General features: G+C 36.3%; 1 protein-coding gene across 8 annotated transcripts in view; it reads left to right on the top strand.

Moving 5' to 3' along the window:
* The window catches only part of IQCM (IQ motif containing M), a 649,280-nt gene that overhangs the window by 218,025 nt on the left and 408,422 nt on the right, over positions 1-22,833 (top strand). For all 8 annotated transcript variants that reach the window (XM_078445704.2, XM_078445701.2, XM_078445702.2 and 5 more), the window contains exon 9: positions 2,908-2,963. In XM_078445704.2, the coding sequence (XP_078301830.2) occupies positions 2,908-2,963 (56 nt within the window). The remainder of the gene's footprint in view (positions 1-2,907; positions 2,964-22,833) is intronic.

Here is a 22,833-nt window from a genome sequence, read left to right as displayed (position 1 = left end):
TTGAAACATTAAGACAGAATGGACTTGAGATTTGAATATATCTATATGTAGAACACTAATACTTATCAAAAGTCCACAGGACCTCTTAAATAGGACTGCTGCTGATTTTGCAAAATGGAGACTACCCCCCTCAAATCGGAAAAGATCCAAAACAGAAACCAGTTTTTGATAGCAAGAGATAGGATAGGAAGAGAGAGGCGCAATGGAGGTTGTTAAGGCCATACAGTTGCAAGAGGGTAACTGGAAAAAAAATCAGAGACTATCTTAGTACTGAAAATCCTCAAGAATGTTTGTCTGAGACTGTTTTACTTAGCAGCCTTCAAACTTGACACCCTTCATCATGGAGAGCATGCCAATTCAGTTAGTCTGGCCAAGAAGGAAGCAGTTAAAAAAAAATCAAGTTGGCAAACGTAAATAGTAGTATCACATACGGACAGTGTGTTCTTAGCCAAGCACATTGTTTTGTGCAAAGTATGGAATATATTGGTTAAAATTAATTTTTGTAGTCATTAGTATTTTTGTAGCCATGAATATGTGTCATGGAACATCTTGAGGGCAACATTTGAAATATGTAGGTCCTGCTTCACGTTTTATGATGACCTACATGTTGCTCATAATTTTTTTAAAATTACAGTATTATTCTTGAAGATGATGTCCTACTTTGAAAATGAAAACATCATCAGGGAATTCTAAAAGTTACAAATAGTTGAGAGAGGTTACAAACTAATTTTCAAGGTGATTGTTGCATTTTAACATAATGTTAGAAGAAAAGTTAATCTTTGATCTTAAAAAATGATTGGCATCAAATACAAAATTAACATATATAAGTCAGATGCATCTGAGAGAGTAATATGACACAGAATGAGTGTAACTTTAAAAGGGAGACTTATAATTTGTTTAAAATATTTAAAACAATCATTCTTATGTCCTAATATTGAGGGGTGTTTGCAATGCAAACACAACTTACTTTCACTTGTCTTTATGTTTTTCCTTTATAGATTTAGAGATTTTATATCTCTAAAACTTCTTTGGCTTTAGTTGTCAAATAGTGGTTAAGGACATATTTGAAACTTAAGAAGCAGAACTAAAATGAGCATTTCCTTGTGGTATCATGAGCATACCATATAACAATAGCCAAGACATTTTATGTTCCTGACTTCTTATAGAGTCTGAGGGAGAAGACAAAACCAACAATCCAAAATCCATTAATTCATTTATCAAGATTTCCTCAAATTCCTCTTATCTGAGACCACTTTTTTCCCAAAGATATTTTGTGCAAAATAATTGTCATGGCAGATTATAAAGTAGATATGCAATTCATCAATGCCTCTAGGCATAAGTTTAACCTTTGGATCACACAGAATGACCAGGGAGGGAATGGCCCAGTTATTCTTAAGTCTTATAGAATTATCTTCCTGGTTGTTCTTTCCAATGTTGACAGATAATTGAAGAATTGTCTTTAAAAAATCCACATTAAACACTCTCATGTAATTGTTGAAGAAATGCTGTTGAAACTAATCATCACAACATACTACACTTCTTTTGAAGAACTCATGGAAGAAATTTTTCACAGAAGTTAAATTTGCTTCTCTTATAGACATTGCGAATGTCAGAACTACCATGTTTTCTTCATTACTTTGTGTATTCGTTGTTTGCCAGGCCTGCCATAATAAAATACCACAGAGTGGGTAGCTTATATAATGGAAGTTAATTTTCTCACATTTCTGGAGACTAGAAGTCTAAGATCAAGATGCTGGCAGAGTTGATTTCTCCTGAGTCTTCTCTCCTTTGCTTACAGATGGCTGCTTCTTGGTGTTTCTCTGTGCACACGTGTCCCTGGCCATCTATTCCTCTTCTTATAAGGCCAACAGTTCTATTGGATTAGGGCTTCACCCTTATGACCACATTTAACCTTAATTACCCCTGAAAGACCTTATTTCCAAATATTGTCACATTGCGAATTAGGACTTCAATATATGAATTTTGGTGGAACATAACTCAGTTCATACATTTTGATAGCTAGGAAATGGAGAACAAAATCTGTGTGACAAAAATATCAGAAAATATTTGATACTATCTTTCTATCTATATTTTCCCTTTAATCTGGCTTTGTTATTTTCCTTTTTCATATGTACTATATTTTTTGTAAGCTATCTTGAATCTCTTTTATAAGACAGGGAACACATAAATAAATAAATAAATAAATAAATAAATAAATAAATTCTCATCTGTAATAGATTTGTATGGATATTTTTTCACTGAAATGATTGGTAGGAACTGTATTCCTGGGTGCCAAAAGATGCTGGAGGAAGTACAATGATCATACTCCTCTGAGTATTGTCAAACAGAAAAGTACTTAGGCTGCAAAGCAGACCAAAAGTTTCTTTGAGGTCTTTAGGAATTCCAGTCCAGGAGACACAGATTCAGGAGGAACCTGAGGGAGGAGAAAGAGTATATAAAGGCAAAACCCTCAGGCTTCTATAAGTTGTTTTGAAAGAATTATGACTGGTGTAGGTAAAAATAATTAACTTTAGTCTATTTAGGGTATGTTACTATGCTAGTTGTTAGGTTGGAATTCAGTGATATAAGCTTCATTCTGAGACCTGCAACACGATGTAGCCATTTGTGCCCAGCACAGTCTAAAAGTTTATGTTCCATCCACTTGTAGTTGTTCATTTCCCCGGTGGTCTCCTGGATCCTGACATTCTAGGGCCTTTGACATTCCTGACTCCATCTTGGATGTTTCAGTTCATAGTATACTTACAAATTTACATCAGTGTTTAGGTTTGTGATATAGATTAGAATGGAATGGTTCCTTCTCCCTTTGATAATAGAACATTAGTGAAATTAGAATTTTACATTGAAGTTGTTTTCCTACTTATGTCAACTCTTCTTTCTCTATTCTAGAAAACCTTACTGAAGAAAGAGCAACAGCCTATCCAACCAGAACCAAAGCCACCCAGGTATATCTTTATGTGATAGCAGAAAAGTATAAATTAATGTGCTTGTTTTGGTTTTATCCTTACTTAGGTATCTACGTTTAAAGAAGTGCATGTGATTGAAAGCTTGAGTTTTTAACGTATATGTTTTAGTGCTTCCATTTAATTTGACTAAGGCAAGGAGAAAAAAAATCTTTTTTTTTTTGAGTATATTAATGAGCATTCAGTAGACCAGGCTGAAGCTTACTATGTAGTAGCTGAGAAAATCAGTGTAAACAATAGTATATAATGTTTCATCTATTTTGTTTATTAGAAACAGGGTACTATAATTCACTATGGTAAAAGCATGTCTTTCAATGACTCAGAGAGAGTGTTAAGATTTCTTTGCTGTTATATGTATCAAATTTGTTAACAAACTTGTGAAAAACTATTGATTTTATGAGATAGATTGGACAGTGTGAGGGAAAGAATGGATTGTGGAAAGGTAACAGTGAACGTTCTCAGAAAGGGAAGTTTCACACTTGTGCTTTCTTATTTACTGGTAATACATTCATTCATTAACCCACCAAATATTATCTAGGACTAATGAGGTGCAAAGCACTGTGCCAGGCCATCCAGATGCATATAGTAAAGGGGTACACCTTGGAGACTGAAGTTTGTCAGAAGCTACCAGTTTGGAACTCTAAGCCCCCAGTAAATACAAGTTTATTGAAATATATTATTCAGGCTACCTTCTTCTACTTTATATCCTTCTTCATTCCTCTTCTTATTTACTCAAAATATGTGGCTCTACAAGGTCCATAATTCCTCCTCCATAATTCCAAAATTCAGAAAGCTCCAGAAACTGAAAGTTGATGTCACTTAAGGTGGTACTAAAATTACTTGGTGTCAAAAACCTGACCTCAAGTGACAAGTGATTATGATTATTCGGTTTTTACTTTTCCTATTTTATGTGGATATTCACATTTTGCCTACATATTAACATTAATTACATTAGCTAATTAATATTGATGTGTTTTGTATCAGGACACTGCCTCAGACCCTGCTTGAGTGTTACATAATATATTGTAAATATACTATATTAATTTCCTAAAATTAAAAAAAAATATGATTTCCAAAATATATATGACTCTAAGTTTCAAGTACTATGGAATTGCACTTATGGAAAATCTAGGCCAAATATGGCTATGAAAAATGCAATGCAATTATTTAAATATTCAGTAAACAGGGGTGCCTGGGTGGCTTAGTCGGATGAATGTCCGACTTCAGCTTAGGTCATGATCTCACAGCTTGTGAGTACAAGCCCTGCGTCAAGCTCTGTGCTGACAGCTCGGAGCCTGGAGCCTGCTTCAGATTCTGTGCCTCCCTCTCTCTCTGCCCCAACCCACTCACATTCTGTCTCTGTCTCTCTCAAAAATAAATAAACATTAAAACATTTTTTAAATACTCAGTTAACAGCTGTCCAGTTTAAGATTGGATATTACTGGAGACCTAGTCTTATAATAAGTTTAGCCATAGCACTCAGTCTGGACTTATTATGTACTTGACTTTGTACTTTCATATAACTCCTGTTAAGAACACAATGAAGTAAGTATTTTTGTTATCACCATTTTATGGATGAGAAAAGTGAGGTTGAATATCTCATTTAGGGTCATCCAGCTAGTTGGCAATGGAGCTAGATTCAAACCTAGGTTCTTTAATTATAGACACATAGCTATGATACTATAAATTGTGCCAGAATGATCTCTGACTAAAATTTCAACCTCTGTTAAGGCAAGGATTGTTGATTCTGTTTGCACTTTTATTTAAAGCTCCTCACATAATCTCTGGAATATAGCTGAACCCAGTAAATACAATTGCATAAGTGAACAATGTCCAGAGGCAAAGGAAAAACAGATTTGTATTTTGTTTTTTTGAGAAAATTTTCTTTCAGTCTTTTATAGTTTATTCATTTAACAACAAATATTAAACACTTGCTGTTTTATGTGCTAAAGACAGCGTGAACAAGATAGACTCTTTACATCGATTTAACTTAAAGCCTAGGCATACTTTTCATTGCTGTTCACAATGGAAGTAGTTAAAAATTGGAGTTTAAGTCCCATTGAGTGATGGGGAGTTAGTGAGCACCTCATTCTTTCCATAGAAATCTTAGAAGGCAAAAACCTAAGGAGTGGAAACTGTGTCTTAGGACTAAAGGATTCACCTAAGTACTAAGGACAAAACAAATTGATTTGCCCTAATGAAAGTGTAAAATTAAGCCTTGACAAGTTCAAGATGATAAACTAGTAATTTGGCCACCAAATAGAATGAAAAAAACAAACCCAACATTCTGCCAAGGACAGTAACAGAATTCAGAATCTGTATAATGTAAAATGTTTAGTATACAACAAATAAAATACTAGACATGAAGAAACAGGAAAATCTGATTTACATCAAAGAAAAAGATATCCCAGATGTTGGAATTAATGGGCAAAGAGCTTTAAAGTAGCTATTGTTAATGTTCAAGAACTTAAAGGAAAAGATGTTCATAATAATAGAGAATGCCAGCGGGGAGAGGGCCAACATGGCGGAGAAGTAGAGGGATCCATACGTCCAGCATCTCTCAAACAAGGAAATGTAGAAGCCAAAGGACTTTGAACACCAGAGCCTGGGAGGAAAAGAGACTGAATCTACTAGAAAGAAAATGGGAAAGCTGGAAAAAAAATAGGTGGGTAACTACCAACTGGGGGAGATAAAAAAAAAAGTCTGCATGGTCACGGAGGGGAGGGACTCCCTTCTGCAGATGGACAAAAGGAAGAGAAAGAGCGGCTAGGGGAGTGCAGGACCATAGCTGGACAGGAGAAAGACCGCAGACTGAGACTGAGAGGGATCCGGTCTCTAACTGTGGGGCTTTCTTCAGACAGGGGCTGACTCCCTGTTCCCGCACCTGGGGAGGAGGGGAGCCAGGCCTGGGTGTGGTGGTAGGTCATAGGCTCAGTATGCAGCTGGAGAAAGTGGTTCCCTCCCTGGAGGGCTGTGCGATAGTACAAAACCTGCCTGCATCTGCCACGCCTGGGCACAGTGGCTGGGCGGAGGGCACAGTCTGCAGGAGTATAAGGCGGCCGTTTGCCTGGAGTGCTGTGGGAAAAGACAAAGCCTGCCTGTGTGCGCCACCCTGGGGGCTTGCGGTGAGGGCAGCAGCTCTCAGTCTGCAATAGGAGAAGTCGGTCCTCCCTGAAATGCGGTGGCACAGACAAAGCCAGCTGGGACCACATATCGCTGCACAGAGAGGTGCTTCCCCAGTGCCAGAGCACACAGAGTGGGACTTTGAATCCTAGCCAAACGCAGGGTCAGGGGAGTTGGTGGAGTGAGAAGGAGCTCCCTGTCTGCACCCACAACACATTGAGGAAGACTCAAATGGAGTCCACTGAGTCTGGCTCCGTGGAGAAGAGACTGGGGGAATCACCATCCCCCCCACCACCCCACCACCACCACCACCACCGAAGTGGGGCCTCAGAGGGATCACTCCCCGGGCCCATAGTGGAGGTGGGTTCAGATTTCGCCAACACACATGCCCTTGCACTGGGTAACTGTGTATCCACCAGAGCAGCACAGACCCTGCAGATAGCCCCTCCTGACAAGTGATCAGCATTGCCTGGATTAACTCTAGGTCAATTCTGGATATATAGATATATTCTAACCCCCTCTCCCCCATTTCTCCTCCTTATCTCTTCCCTCCCCTAGGCTGGTTACTTTGGTTATTGGTCTATCTAAACAGACATATTTAATCCATTGTCTTCATACATGTTCTACACCTCCTTCTTTACACTCCTTTCTCTCTCTGTGGAATAATCAAGCCATATAGCTTCTCTATCTGGGTAATTTTATCTTCCTTTCGTTTTCCCTGCCTCCTTCTTTATTTTCCTCCCTCTGGATTAAGCCTTTTAGTCTCTCTGGCTAATCATCGTTTATTCTCCCCCCCCCCCACCCCCCTTGTCATTTCTCTCTTTGTATGTGCTCTTCCATAAGCATTACCTCCACCCTCTTCTTTACTTGTAGTCGGTGTTTATGGGTTTTTTGTTTTTAGTCTTTAAGCTTTTGTTTTTGTTTATTTGTTTGTATTTTTTGTTTGTGTGCTTGCGTGTTTTTGTCTCCTGTTTGTCTGTTTTCCTCTACAGGGCTACTCCAAGGAACAAATCAAAGCACACCTGGTGGAGGGTACAAAATATTACTACGAGCAGGGTAATAAAATAACCAAAGTCACAACAGAGAGCAAGTAACAATCCCCGAAAAAAACACCTCTTGAAGGGCCAGGCCCTGGACCATGTATAATCCTACTTTAACATGATAGTGCTTGCAGGTGCAGAGCACACAAGCTTTTAAAATGCATAAGGGACAGAAAAGTAGCCAAAATGATGAAACAGAAGAATTCTCCTCAAAAGAAACTCCAGGAAGTAGCGACAGCTAACGAATTGGTCAAAACCGATTTAAGCAATATAATGGGACAAGAATTTAGAGCAATAGTCATAAAATTAATCGCTGGGGTTTAAAAGAGCATAGAGGACAGCAGAGAATCTATTGCTACAGAGATCAAGGGACTAAAAAACAGTCTCCATGAATTAAAAAATTCTATAAATGAGGTGAAAAGAAAATGTAGGCAGCCATAGCACGGATTGAAGAGGCAGAGGAAGGATAGGTGAATTAGAAGATAAAATTATGGAAATAGAGGAAGATGAGAAAAAGAGAAAAAAATCCAGTAGTATGAGGGGAGAATTAGAGAACTAAGTGATGTAATCAAACAGAATGAATTTCGTATCATATCAATTCCAGAAGAAGAAGAAGAGAGAGAAAGGGGCATAAAGTGTACATGAACAAATTATAGCTGAGAACTTCCCTGATCTGGGGAAGGAAACAGGCATTGAAATCCAAGAGGCACAGAGAACTCCCTTCAGATGTAACTTGCATCGATCTTCTGCATGACATATCATAGTGAAACTGGCAAAATACAAGGATAAAGAGAGAATTCTGAAAGCACCTAGGGATAAACAGGCCCTAACATACAAAGGTAGACATATAAGGGTAGTAGCAGACCTATCTACTAAAACGTGGCGGCCAGAAAGGAATGGCAGGAAATCTTCAATGTGATGAACAACAACAACAAAAAAATGCAACCAAGAATCCTGTATCCAGCAAGACTGTCATTCAGAATGGAAGGAGAGATAAAAGTTTTCCCAAACAAACAAAAACTGAAGGAATTCATCACCACTAAACCAGCCCTACAAGAGATCCTAAGGGGGATTCTGTGAGTGAAATGCTGCAAGGACCACAAAGTACCAGAGACACCACTACAAGCATGAAACCTATAGACATCACAATGATTCTAAACCCATATCTTTCAATAATAACGTTGAATGTAAATTGACTAAATGCTCCAACCAAAAGACATAGGGTATCATAATAGATAAAAAAACCAAGACTTATCTATTTGCTGTCTACAAGAGACTCAGTTTAGACCAGACGACACTTTCAGATTGAAAGTGAGGGGATGGAGAACTATCTATCATGCTACTGGAGGTTAAAAGAAAGCTGGAGTTTTACTTATATCCAACAAACTAGTTTTAAATTAAAGGCTGTAACAAGATATGAAGAAGGACATTTTATAATAATTACAGGGTCTACCCATCAGGAAGAGCTAACAATTATAAATGTCTATGCACCAAATATGGGAACCCCCAAATATATAAAACAATTACAAACATAAGCAACCTTATTGATAAGAATGTGGTAATTGCAAGAAACTTTAACACTCCACTTACAACAATGGATAGATCATCTAGACAGAGAATAAACAGGAAACAAGGGCCCTGAATGATATATTGTATCAGAGGTACTTGACAGATATATTTAGAACTCTGTATCCCAAAACAACAGAATGTACTTTCTTCTCGAGTGCACATGGAACATTCTCCAAGATAGATCACATACTGGGTCACAAAACAGCCCTTCATAAGTATACAAGAATTGAGATCATACCATGCACACTTTCAGACCACAATGCTATGAAACTTGAAATCAACCACAGGAAAAAGTCTGGAAAACCTCCAAAAGCATGGAGGTTAAAGAACACCCTCCTAAAGAATGAATGGGTCAACCAGGCAATTAGAGAAGAAACTTAAAAATATATGGAAACAAATGAAAATGAAAATACAACAATCCAAACGCTTTGGGATGCAGTGAAGGCAGTCCTGAGAGGAAAATACATTGCAATCCAGGCCTATCTCAAGAAACAAGAAAAATCCCCAATACAAAATCTAACAGCACACCTAAAGGAAATAGAAGCAGAACAGCAAAGACACCCCAAAGCCAGCAGAAGAAGAGAAATAATAAAGGTCAGAGCAGAAATAAACAATATAGAATCTAAAAAAAAAACTGTAGAGCAAATCAATGAAACCAAGAGTTGGCTTTTTGAAAAGATAAACAAAATTGATAAACCTCTAGCCAAGATTCTCAAAATGAAAAGGGAGAGGACCCAAATAGATAAAATCATGAATGAAAATGGAATTATTACAACCAATCCCTCAGAAATATAAGCAATTATCAGGGAATACTATGAAAAATTACATGCCAACAACTCGATAACCTGGAAGAAATGGACAATTTCTGAAGCACCCACACACTTCCAAAACTGAAACAGGAAGAAATAGAAAACTTGAACAGACCCATAAGCAGCAAAGAAATGGAATCAGTTATCAAAAATCTCCCAACAAATAAGAGTCCAGGACCAGATGGCTTCCCAGGGGAGTTCTACCAGACGTTTAAAGCAGAGATAATACCTATCCTTCTCAAGCTGTTCCAAAAAATAGAAAGGGAAGGAAAACTTCCAGACTCATTCTATGAAGCCAGCATTACTTTGACTCCTAAACCAGACAGAGACCCAGCAAAAAAAGAGAACTACAGGCCAATATCCCTGATGACTATGGGTGCAAAAATTCTCAACAAGACACTAGAAAATTGAATTCAACAGCATATAAGAAGAATTATTCACCATGATCAAGTGGGATTCATTCCTGGGCTGCAGGGCTGGTTCCACATTCGCAAATCAATCAACGTGATACATCACATTTATAAAAGAAAAGATAAGAACCATATGGTCCTGTCAATCGATGCAGAAAAAGCATTTGACAAAATTCAGCATCCTTTCTTAATAAAAACCCTCGAGAACGTCGGGATAGAAGGAACATACTTAAACATTATAGAAACCACTTATGTAAAGCCAACAGGTAATATCATCCTCAATGGGGAAAACCTAAGAGCTCTCCCCCTGAGATCGGGAACACGACAGCAATGTCCACTTTCACCGCCGTTGTTTAACATAGTGTTGGAAGTTCTAGCATCAGCAATCAGACAACAAAAGGAAATCAAAGGCATCAAAATTGGCAAAGATGAAGTGAAGTTTTCACTTTTTGCAGATGACATGATATTATACATGGAAAATCCGACAGACTCCACCAAAAGTCTGCTAGAACTGATACATGAATTCAGCAAAGTTTCAAGATACAAAATCAATGTATAGAAATCAGTTGCATTCTTATACACTAACAATGAAGCAACAGAAAGACAAAAAGAAACTGATCCCATTCACAATTGCACCAAGAAGCATAAAATACCTAGGAATAAACCTAAACAAAGATGTAAAACATCTGTATGCTGAAAACTATAGAAAGCTCATGAAGGAAATTGAAGAAGATGCAAAGAAATGGAAAAACTTTCTGTGCTCATGGATTGAAAGAATAAATATTGTCAAAATGTCAATATTTCCCAAAGCTATCTACACTTTCAGTGCAATCCCAATCAAAATTGCACCAACATTCTTCTTGAAGCTGAAACAAACAATACTAAAATTTTTATAGAACCACAAAAGACCCTGAATAGCTAAAGTAATATTGAATAAAAAAACCAAAGTGGGAGGCATCACAATCTCAGACTGTAGTCTGCTACAAAGCTGTAATCATCAAGACAGCACAGTATTGGCACAAAAACAGATACATAGACCAATGGAATAGAATAGAGACTCCAGAATTGGACCCACAAAAGTATGGCCACATAATCTTTGACACAGCAGGAAAGAATATCCAATGGAAAAAAGACAGTCTCTTTAACAACTGGTGCTGGGAGCGCTGGACAGCAACATGGAGAAGAATGAAACTAGACCACTTTCGTACACCATTCACAAAAATAAATTCAAAAAGGATGAAGGACCTGAATATGAGACAGGAAACTGTGAGATGCAAGAGAGAAGCATCAAAGGAAAAGGCTTCAAAATGGAAGGGCTGGAGAAGGTGCAAGGCCTTAGGACATTTTTGCACAGCTGAACAAGGCTGCGGCTTGTAAGGAATGCCTAGAGCCATTAACATTTTCCAAGGCTGGTTCCTCCTTCACATGTGACCCTTCCTAGTGTTATAGAAACCAATTAACTTGAAATTCAACCTTGAAAAGCTAAATTAGGTTGATTAACACACTTGCTTAGCTGACTTTATGCACGTAGTCTTTAGCAATTATCCTAATAAAAAGAAGCTTCATTCTGGAGTCAGGGCCTCATTCCCACTCGAGTATGAGGACCTTCACTTAAGTGCACTTTGTTTGTGGACTCATCTTTTGCGATTCCAGCCATACTCCCTGCAACAGGAAACCATCAAAACTTTAGAGGACAAAGCAGGAAAAAATCTCTCTGATTCCAGCTGTAGCAATTTCTTACTTGACACATCCCCAAAGGCAAGGGAATTAAAAGCAAAAATGAACTCTTGGGACCTCATGAAGATGAAAACCTTCTGCACTGCAAAGGAAACAATCAACAAAACTAAAAGGCAACCAACAGAATGCGAAAAGATATTTGCAAATGACATATCAGACAAAGGGCTAGTATCCAAAATCTATAAAGAGCTCACCAAACTCCACACCCGAAAAACAAATAACCCAGTGAAGAAATGGGCAGAAAACATGAATAGACACTTCTCTAAAGAAGACATCCGGATAGCCAACAGGCACATGAAAAGATGCTCGGTGTCACTCCTCATCAGGGAAATACAAATCCAAACCACACTGAGATACCACCTCACACCAGTCAGAGTGGCTAAAATGAACAAATCAGGAGACTATAGATGCTGGTGAGGATGTGGAGAAATTGGAACCCTCTTGCACTGTTGGTGGGAATGCAAACTGGTGCAGCTGCTCTGGAAAACAGTGTGGAGGTTCCTCAAAAAATTAAAAATAGATCTACCCTATGACCCAGGAATAGCACTGCTAGGAATTTACCCAAGGGATACAGGAGTGCTAATGCATAGGGGCACTTGTACCCCAAAGTTTATAGCACCACTTTCAACAATAGCCAAATTATGGAAAGAGCCTAAATGTCCATCAACTGATGAATGGATAAAGAAGATGTGGTTTATATATACAATGGAATACTACTTGGCAATGAGAAAGAATGAAATCATGCCATTTGCTTCAACATGGATGGAACTGGAAGGTATTATGCTATGTGAAATAAGTCAGGCAGAGAAAGACAGATACCGTATGTTTTCACTCTTATGTGGATCCTGAGAAACTTAACAGAAGACCATGGGGGAGGGGAAGGGAAAAAAAAGTTACAGAGAGGGAAGTGGGCAAACCATAAGAGACTTAAAAACTGAGAACAAACTGAGGGTTGACGGTGGGTGGGAGGGAGGGGAAAGTATGTGATGGACATTGAGGAGGGCACCTGTTGGGATGAGCACTGTGTGTTGTATGGAAACCAATTTGACGATAAGTTTCATATTAAAAAAAATAATAGACAATGCCAGTGCAGAAATAGAAACTATACAAAATAATCAAATAAAAATTCTGAAACTGAGAAATATGGTATTGATATGAAAATACAATTGAGTACGTTTAACAGCATGTTGGAAAATGCAGTAGAAAAGGTCAGTAAACTTATAGATCAATAGAAACTAATCTGAAGCAAAGTAAACCATAATGGAGAAACAAAATGAACAAAACCTGAATGACCTATAATCTAATATCAAATGGACTACCATATATGAATTGGAGTCTCAGAAGGAGAAGAGAAATAAAAAGAGGCAGAAAAAAAAAAACAGTTGAAGTAATAATGGCTGAATTTTTCCTAAATTTAATGAAATAACATCTTTACATATCCAAGATCATCAAATATAAGCAAGATAAATACAAGAAAAACCCCATGAAGACAAGTATAGTAAGAGTTGACAATCAAAGGCAAAGAAAAAACTTTGGAAATAAGCAGGGAGCTGTGGGGAATGTACATTATAAGGAAAGTTACAATTTTAAGAATGATGGATGTCTTCTCATCAGAAATGATGGAGGACAGAAGGTAATGAAATTATATAAAGTTCTGAAAGAAAAAAAAACTATCAACTGATAATTTTATATCAAATGAAACTATCACACAACATTGAGGCTGAAAAAGCAATTTGCAGTTAAATTAAAGAAATGAGAATTTATTACCAGATGATATGCCCTTCACAAATTTCAAAGAAAGTTCTTCATGATGAAAGGAAATGACATCTGATGGGAACTTTAATCTACAAGAAGAAATAAAGAACATTGAAAATAGAAAATATATGTTGATCAATTTAAAAGAATAATTTTTAAAAATTTCTTTAAAATTGACCATTTAAGGGAAAATTATAACATTATTATGTTACTTATAAGTTAGGTAGATACAAGTATGTGTGACAATAATAGCAACAGAAATGGAGCTATTCTCTTGCAAGTTTCTTTCATTTTATGTATAACAGTATTAATTCTAAACAGAGTGTGGTAATTAAGAATGCATGTTACAATTCCTAGAGCAACCACTAATACAAAAAGGCAAACCTAAAAGATACTCTAGAAACTGAAATGGAATACCTAAAACTAAATGGAATACTAAAAGAAGACAGGAAATGGGAACATATTGAGTGAATAAAAAACAAATACAAAATAGACTTAAACCCAACTGTAGCAACATTTATATTAAATATACAATGTAAACATTATATGTAAATGAAAGAGCTTCTCAGGATGGATAAAAAAGCAAGAACAACTCTCAGCTCTCTCTAAAACATGAATGTAAAGACATTAATTGGAAGTAAAAGGATAGAAAAAGATAAAACAATGAACAAAAGCTAGCAGAAGAGTGCTAGAGTGGTCATATTAACATCAAAGTACTCTTCAAGGACTATTTCCAGAGATAAAGAGGACACTTCATAATTGTAAAAGGGTCAATTTTCAGAATTAGATAATAATCCTAAATGTGTATGCCTTAGAAATATTCAATGTAAATAAAGCAAAAATTGACAGGATTAAAGAGTAAAATGGACAACTTCATAAGTATGCCTGGAAATTTTTCCCATGCCTCTTTTAGTAATAGGAAAATTAGTCAAAAGAATAAATAGTGTTATCGCAGCTTTGAACAAGCTACCAACTAATTGACCTAATTGACCTAATTGACATTTGTACAAGACTACATTCAACAACTGTGCAATATACATTCTTTTTAAGTGCACATTTAACATTCATTATAGAAATAAGAAAGCAATGAAATAAATAACAGAGAAACAATATAGCAAATTAACAAATCCAAAAGTTGATTCTTTGAAAGCAATAATAAATTTTGTAAGGTCGTTACAAAACTTATTAAGAAAAAGAAGAGTTAAAACACAAATGCCAATATTAAAAATAAAGGGATGTGAATGACTTCATGCCTACTATGTGCAAAACAACAAAGATAAAAGGACAAATTCTTTGAAAAAAAGATAGCATGCCAAAACTGAAACAAGAATAGATAGAAAACTTGGATGACTCATGTCTAGTAAAGAAATTTAATTTGTTATAAAAAACCTTTCCCCCAAAAAACTTGCTTTAAAGAAAAGAAAGTTATTTTTTATAACAATTTAATGGTGATAAACCAGCTGATATTATGTCTTTTTCCTATAAATATTCTCTACCTGATTAGTTTGACCAGGAAGTCTTTTTTTTTCCCTCATAGGTGTCACTAAATTAAAATCCAGGCCAGCCCTTTCAATGATTAAAAAATTGTACAGTCTGAAAGATGAGTGTTTATTATAGTTATTTTACTGGAGCCAGCCAGCTAATCTGGATGCTAAAGATTTTCCTGTACAGTCTTCCATCTGTTGCAGGCATAAAGAGCTGTGGCAAAGTTTTGCAGGGATATATAGCTTATTTTTGCAGGGAAATCTTAAACATTTTAGAGAATGATGTCTAAAGGGAAGTTTAGAGGTCTTTTGATTTAATCCTTTTAATTTGTAGTTGAGAAAACTGAGATTCAAAAAGATTAAGTAACTTCTTCAAGGTCACAAAAGTAAAAAAGAAAAACAGATTCTCAGTATTCTTTTTTTTGTTTTTAATGTTTATTTATTTTGAGAGGGGGGGAGGGGCAGAGAGAGGGAGAGAGAGAGAATCCCAAGCAGGCTGTGCACTTTCAGTGCAAAGCCTGACATGAGGTTCTATCCCACAAACTGTGAGATCATGACCTGAGCCGAAATGGAGAGTCAGATAGATGTTCAACTGACTGAACCACTCAGGCACCTCCCTCAATATTCTTACCAGTCATGCTGCTTTATGCCATTTGTGATATTAAATTTTAACTGTCTTTCTGATGCTCACTGAAGAAATGTAGACTGAAACTGTACTTATTGAATTAGCAAATCTTAGAGTGGCTCTAGTGATTAAAAAGTGTCACTAGAATAGAATCCCAGGGAGAAGGAAGCAATGTGAAAATAAAGTGGTGAACAATATAAAACTGTAAATACAAAACATGCAGACAATTTCATTGAAAATATCTTAGTGAAACAATATTAATATTTTCTTGTTTACCTGAAATCCCACACCATTTCTGTCATAGAAATTCCAGAAAACTTTAAAATCCAAATGTTGAGACCTTATAAGCTTGACCTGAAGGATTTTTCTTGTTAGAAAGGAATTTCCCCTATATTTTCAGCTCAAGGTTTCCTTACAGCCTGCATGAGGCAGGGTGTATTATAACCTTCTGTCAGTCATCAGTCAACTTCAATGGGGTACTGGCCAATTTCTAAAGCACATTTGCATTTCAAGGGTAAATATATGTCACACATATATTACCACTATCAGGCTAGAGTAAATACAAGACAGTTTGCTCCCCATCCCCTCTTCTTAGTTATAGAAAAAAAAGAAAAGATAATGGAATTCATTTACACATACCCACAAGATTTGCAGGAACCCTCTACATTTGGCAAATAGAACTGGTTTGTGTGCTAACTCAGCATTATTTTTTAAAGAAACAGTCTCTTGTCTGCTAAAAGGTGGGGCTAGGAAGTTAAGCAAATGAAAAATGGAGTTGCTGCACTTGATTTGGAATTACGCAAATTGGTGTACCCACTCCTGTTCTTGGTGGGGGAGGTGGGGAATGGAACCTGTTGCCCTTCCGTAGGTAAATGATGGTTCAAAAGGCAGAGTCATGATGGTTTCTGTCCTAGTCTTCAATGATCATAAACTTAAGAGACAGGTTTTCAAGTTCCTATCTTTTTCTTTTATCTCCCTGTTTTTTTCAGCTATCAAGATCTCAAAATTTAGGTGAAGAAAAGATGGCATAGTAATGCTTAGGTACATTTGCCTGTGCAAATATATGTACAGATGTACAGAAGACTTTTCATTAGCGTTATTATTAAACAAAGAGCTGTAGTCCTCAAATCCAGTACATTTAGGTTGAATTTTGCAGGTTGCAGACTCCAAACAGTGGCTGGTTGCTTTTATTTTTGGGTTCTTAAATATATACATTTGTGTATTTTTATAAGAGAGAGGTGATCTTATTGCCTTAATTTTCTAATTCTGGTGTAAACATTTTTTTCATATATGCCCTTGCTCAACATTTTTAGAATATAATTTTCATAGATGAGCATTTATAACGTTTGTTTCTGAATAATTTCTACTTCAGTATTTCAATTTAAATAATAAATTGTGAAATTGTTAAAACTCCACAGGTTTCAGATTATTAGAAATCCATGAGATTAAAGTATGGTTGAGAAAGCCTGAAACCATTATTAAGGAAAGTATAAGTGAAGCATTTCAAAGAAAGCCAACTGATTTCAGTTCATTTAGAATTGTCAAAGGAACATTTTTGTGAATTTTATTGTTTTTTAAAGTAAAATACCAATTATAAGTTGTTTTTTTTTTTAATTTTTTTTCAACGTTTTTTATTTATTTTTGGGACAGAGAGACAGAGCATGAACGGGGGAGGGGCAGAGAGAGAGGGAGACACAGAATCGGAAACAGGCTCCAGGCTCCGAGCCATCAGCCCAGAGCCTGACGCGGGGCTCGAACTCACGGACCGCGAGATCGTGACCTGGCTGAAGTCGGACGCTTAACCGACTGCGCCACCCAGGCGCCCCTCAATTATAAGTTTTCTAAACCAGAAAGAATTAAAGACAAATAAATGTAACTCTTAATTTTTAGTGTAAAAAAGGTAATGTGTACATGAATTATGTATATATATTTATTCTTTTTACCTCAATAAAGGTAAAGATTGATATTTGCAATAAAGTAAGATCTTATCTTCTCCTAGCATCATCTTTTTAAAAATCTGTTCATTAACTTCTTTATACCTAGCCCATTTTTCTCTTATTTTTATATAGTATTTTTAATGTAAAGTATCAAATGCAGTTTATATTATTAGGTCAAGGGAAATATGCATCAGCACACACAGAGTCCATTCTCAAGATCTAAGCAAAAATTGTGAGCCAGGAGCTTTATTGATTGTAATCTATTGTACTATTGCGATGACACTGTACTTTTATTTTCTGTGAGAAAGATTTTCTTTATATAAATAAACAATCTTCTTTGAGTCTACTCGAACTTGTTTAGTACCTCTAGCCATATGGCAAAAATCTTTTTCCTTCAGATAAACTATTATATTCCATGAATAAGACTCTTATTTTCTTTTGATGTCTTTCTGCAGTGAGCTGTTAATCCCTTGCAAATTCATATGACCTCCGTGATGAATTTTCCTTTTGTTGAATTTCTAAAGCACTTAATTGGTTTTTTTTTTAATGACTGACTGATTTGCAAGTATAGAACAGAGCAGTTGATGGATCTTTAATTCATAGAGGAAAAATATTCTATTGTTGATTCGTAATACTAGCCTTCTAGTTGTAATAAGTTCAGAGGCTGGTCATCACTTTTCACCTTTTTAGTATTTGTTTCAATTTTGGATGATGAAAATGTTATTTGAATATATCATCTATGAGAAAAGTATACCATTTTGGAAACCTGAAGTTCCTTTTTTTTTATTCTTTAGAATTTTAAGTGTCCAGATAGGTCATGTAAATATGTAGATGTGGAATAATTACATACTTTCTCCTTACTATTTTATAGTATACTGGAACCAAAAGGATAATAGTAACAAGACATGAATAACCAATATGTCACTGAAAAGTAAAATTGCACTATCCTCAATTTTTCCTTTTTTGATATTAAAAAATATAGTACATTTATTGCCATATGTAAGTATGAAATTCACATTTCAGAGTCAGGAAATTTAGGTGGGTTGTTGAGTGTTTCCTTTGAAATTACTATATTTGTGCATTGCCATTTTTTCCCAGACAGGTTCTCTTATTTTATCTCAACACAATTTTTATAATTTACCAACTGATAACTTGCCTTTGATCTCTTCTTGAAATTTTGTTGCCTAATAATGTAACATTAGCTTGTTTATGGTTAGTATCTTCCATGAACGGTTCTTTATCTGGGGCAGTACTCAGCCTAAGAAATTATGAAAATAAATTTATGGGGAATAATATTTATGGGGAATAATGTTTCCCCAATGGTACTTCCACTTGTGTGTTTTGTCTTTGGAGACTAATAGAATCCCAGAGTTTAAGGAACCTTAGATGTTTTCTACTGAAACCGTCTATCCAAAGCGTGCATTTTTATAATACAGTACCCACATAGCCTCTACTTGAAAACTCCAGGGATTCATAATGTTTCTGTTCAAGTGGCATCTCATTTAATGTAAGGACTTTTCAGATTCTTCAGACAGTTCTCTGTATAAAGCTCACCACCTATCCCCCTTGAACTCGTACCCGTTGGTCCTGACTTTATCTTCTTGAAGGCACTGCCCTAGTTACTAGTCTTCTCTTTTTATATTAAGCCCCTAAGTTTGTGTGTGTGTGTGTGTGTGTATTTATATGATGGTTTTAAGATATATATATATATATATATATATATATATATATATATATATATATATATAATGGTTTTACAACATGTTAGAATGGTAATTCAACTTAGTTTAAGCAAAATGATACTTAAATCTGTATGTCCATGTAAATGGAGATTCAAAGAGTGTAGAGTAAGGTGGGCATCTGCTCTTTGTATCTTTTTAACATCTCAGGTTTAACTGGTTCAACAGACTCAAGTACAGTTGGCTCTTGAAAAATATGGGTTTGGACTACAAGGGTCCACTTATGTGAGGATTTTTTTACAATATAGTACTGTAAGTCTATTTTTTCTTCCTTATGATTTTCTTAGTAACATTTTCTTTTCTCTAGCTTACTTCATTATAAGAATACAGTATATGATACATGTACAAAATATGTGTACGTTATCAGAAAGGCCTTCGGTCAACAGGCTATTAAGTTTTTTGGGGGGTGTCAAAAGTTATATGTAATTTTTTATTGCACAAGGGGTCAGTGCCTATAACCCCCATGTTGTTCAGAGGTCAAATGTAATGTCTTCAAGATGTACTCTCTTCATTCATTTCAAATCTCTGCTTGCTCCTGCTTGGCTTTAATACCTCTTACTAAAGACTTTTTCTCCATGTGTTAAGGAAAATGGCTTGCTTCCAGCTATTTGCAATTGACTTACTTCCTGCTCTTACCAAAAAGAATGGTCTCTTTCACACATCCACACCCACTGACTGCCCCCCCCCCCCCGCCCCGAATTATTCTGGCTGACCTTTCAGTGTGGATGACACAATCAACCCTAGACAAATCATGTTGAAGTCACATGAGTGGACTGGAGGAAGTGCAGTTCTATAAAAGTCAAGGAGGTATAAAATAGAGGAAAGGAACAGGTGCTCACCATACTCAAAAGTATCCTTTTTAAAGTATCTTGCTTAGCATGAAAAGATGTTTGGAGGAGCCTGGGTGGCTCAGTTCGTTAAGCATCTTACTCTTGATTTTGGCTCAGGTCATGATCTCACAGTTTTGAGATAGAGCCCCATGTTGGGCTCCACACTATCAGTGTGGAGATTCTTTCTCCCTCTCTCTCTGCCCCTCCCCCTTCAAAACAAATAAATAAACTTAAAAAAAATAAAGTATGTTGCTTAGGAAAAAACAGTATTTCAGATATAATTTTATCTACACAGGTAGAATGAGACCAAACTGTCAACACTGTGGATCCATTCATGAAGCCCATCGTTATGTCAGTTTTGGTGGACAATTTCTTAAGGGTAATACATTGATTTAAATTCTGAAATACAAACAAAACCCCAAACAAGCAGACTCTGAGACATCAGATATTCTAATTTGTCCCCATTTTGTTCTCCTTTCATCTCTCCTTTCTTCTCTTTTCTGCTCTTCTTTTCTTCATCTACTAAATATTTCCAAGCACACAAGAGAGTCATTGCTCTCAGGGAATTCAGAGTATAGAAGGGTGATAGACCCAGAGATAATTATAAAGTAATGTGGTAACTGCAATGATGGAGGAAAGGTACCTAACCATCTCCATGGGTCTGAGAGGAATTCTTTGTATAATCATATGCATCAACCAATTGCATAGCTTTGCAAGTAAAGCTGTCACATCTCAACATTGGATTTAACTCCTTGTCACATTTACTTCAGAAAATTAGCTGACATATTACCTTTTCAAGAACTTATACCTGCCATGACACACATTTGAAATTTTATCTTCCACCCTTGCTATCACTCCCTAATTGCCTTCCCACTTTATTTGTTTTTTTATCATAGCATATATTGCCTCTAAAATACTCTGCAGTTAAGTTGTTTACTGTGATTACTGTTTGTCTTTCCCACTAGAATATAAGCCCAATGTGGACAGAGAGTTTTCTATGTTTTAATTACTAATATATTCTCAGTTCCAGAAGAGCATCTTACAATGAATGAATGAATGAATGAATGAATATTTTTTCAATGGATGAATTAAATTTTTGAATTTTGTCTTTGTCTTGTAATGAATTTTTTCCCTTTTTTAGCTATTTGTAGCTTTTTTCCCCATTTCTACTGCTTATTAGTATCTTTACTGTAATATCCCATAACCATTTCTCAAAACTGAAGTAATTATCTATCCCTTCTCCAAATCTTCTTTCTTATATTCCCTATCTCAGCTGGTAATGATACTATCCACCCTACACACAAGACCACCCAATCAGCCTATTATTTCTCTACCTGGTTGACAAAGATTTTATGAGAACCTTGAAAATTACCTTCCTGACATTCAGAAACATCATAAATAATAGCAATCTAGAAAAACAATACAATAATAATAATAAAATTAAAATAAAGTAAAAGAAATTCAAGATGGCATGACATTCTTTTTATACACATTCTGACTCTTGGCACCATTACTACTTTAATTATATACCATCCAGTTGGTAACTGATAAAATCTGGTCCATACTTACTGCCCCATACTTTACATATTTTTTTTAATTCTTTCCTCTTTGAAAGTGAAGACATTTACCGTTCTCCAGAATTCTCATATCACATTCATCGTCCGGTTTCTCAAAGAGAGCAGATCAACAGATGAATCTGGAAAACTATTTGTCTGAGCCCAGAAAATTTAACTAAGAGGAGCTTCAGTTTTGCTTATGAAATCTTTCCAGTTTGAGTTCTCTTCTATGAGTATTTGTTCTGCCCTCTTTGGTATGATGGTCATTCTTATTGAGCAACATAGAACCAATGAGATATTGCATTGCCTGAGATACTGCATTTCCAGTAAACCCCAGGTCATGCCAAATGCTGCTGGTCCTCATATCACACTTTGAGTAGCTAGCGAGAGGGTGTATTTGACTATGTCCAGTGTTCCCTTCAACTTCCAGCTCTGTCAATTCCTAGGATGAATTCACTGCTTTCTGCTAGGGTTATCAAGTTAATAGAGTAGTACCTTGATAGAGTAGTACCTCCAGCGCCATTATCTTGTGATATGAAGAAATCTGGGAAGATACCAGAGAACTGTATCTGCTGGGAAATGCTACCATCTCAAAACTCATACACCTTAAAGCCAAGTATTATCATTTGGCCAAATGTTTCCCAGTGTTCCAGGCCTGCCTTCCTCAGGCCTGTTCCTCAATAGTGTAAGAAGAGGACAAAGGTAGCTAAATATAGGTCAGGTAATTGGCTCAATTATTTCTTTTCCCTGCTTGGTGTGTCCTTTGTGCTGATCCTTCACCTATCTTAGCTTTCCCTGGCTTTTAGAATGTCTACTTTGGTCTGAATATTCAGGAACTGTTGGCCCCCTGCTTATGACTGTTGCCAACAATTTTGAAACTTTCTCTTAGTTGTTAATTATGGAATTTTGGTGCCTTTTATTACTTACATTCCTGTGTAAGGATTCTACTCAAGAAAGCCATACACCCAAGCAGGAGCAAGGTCGGCAGTAGACCATTGGCAGCTTCGATCTCTGAATGTGTCCAGAATCCAGCATCGGTGAGAGTCACCAAGGATCATTAGGTCAGCACCATCTGGTTTTTTCAATCTTGTCCAATTGGATGGAGATACATTAACACCAGTAGGCAGGCCAAACAGTAACCACATTCTGATAGCTGGATTCTCTGGTAAAACGGAGTTGGAGCATATTGGCTTAAGCTAGAGGCTGAATTGGGAACTTCTGCTTTCTTCTTTGAAGTA

The sequence above is a fragment of the Panthera onca genome, chromosome B1, assembly GCF_046562875.1.
Source record: "Panthera onca isolate mPanOnc1 chromosome B1, mPanOnc1 haplotype 2, whole genome shotgun sequence".
In the NCBI taxonomy this organism is placed as follows: Eukaryota; Metazoa; Chordata; class Mammalia; order Carnivora; family Felidae; genus Panthera; species Panthera onca.
This window is presented reverse-complemented; position numbering and strand designations above follow the sequence as displayed.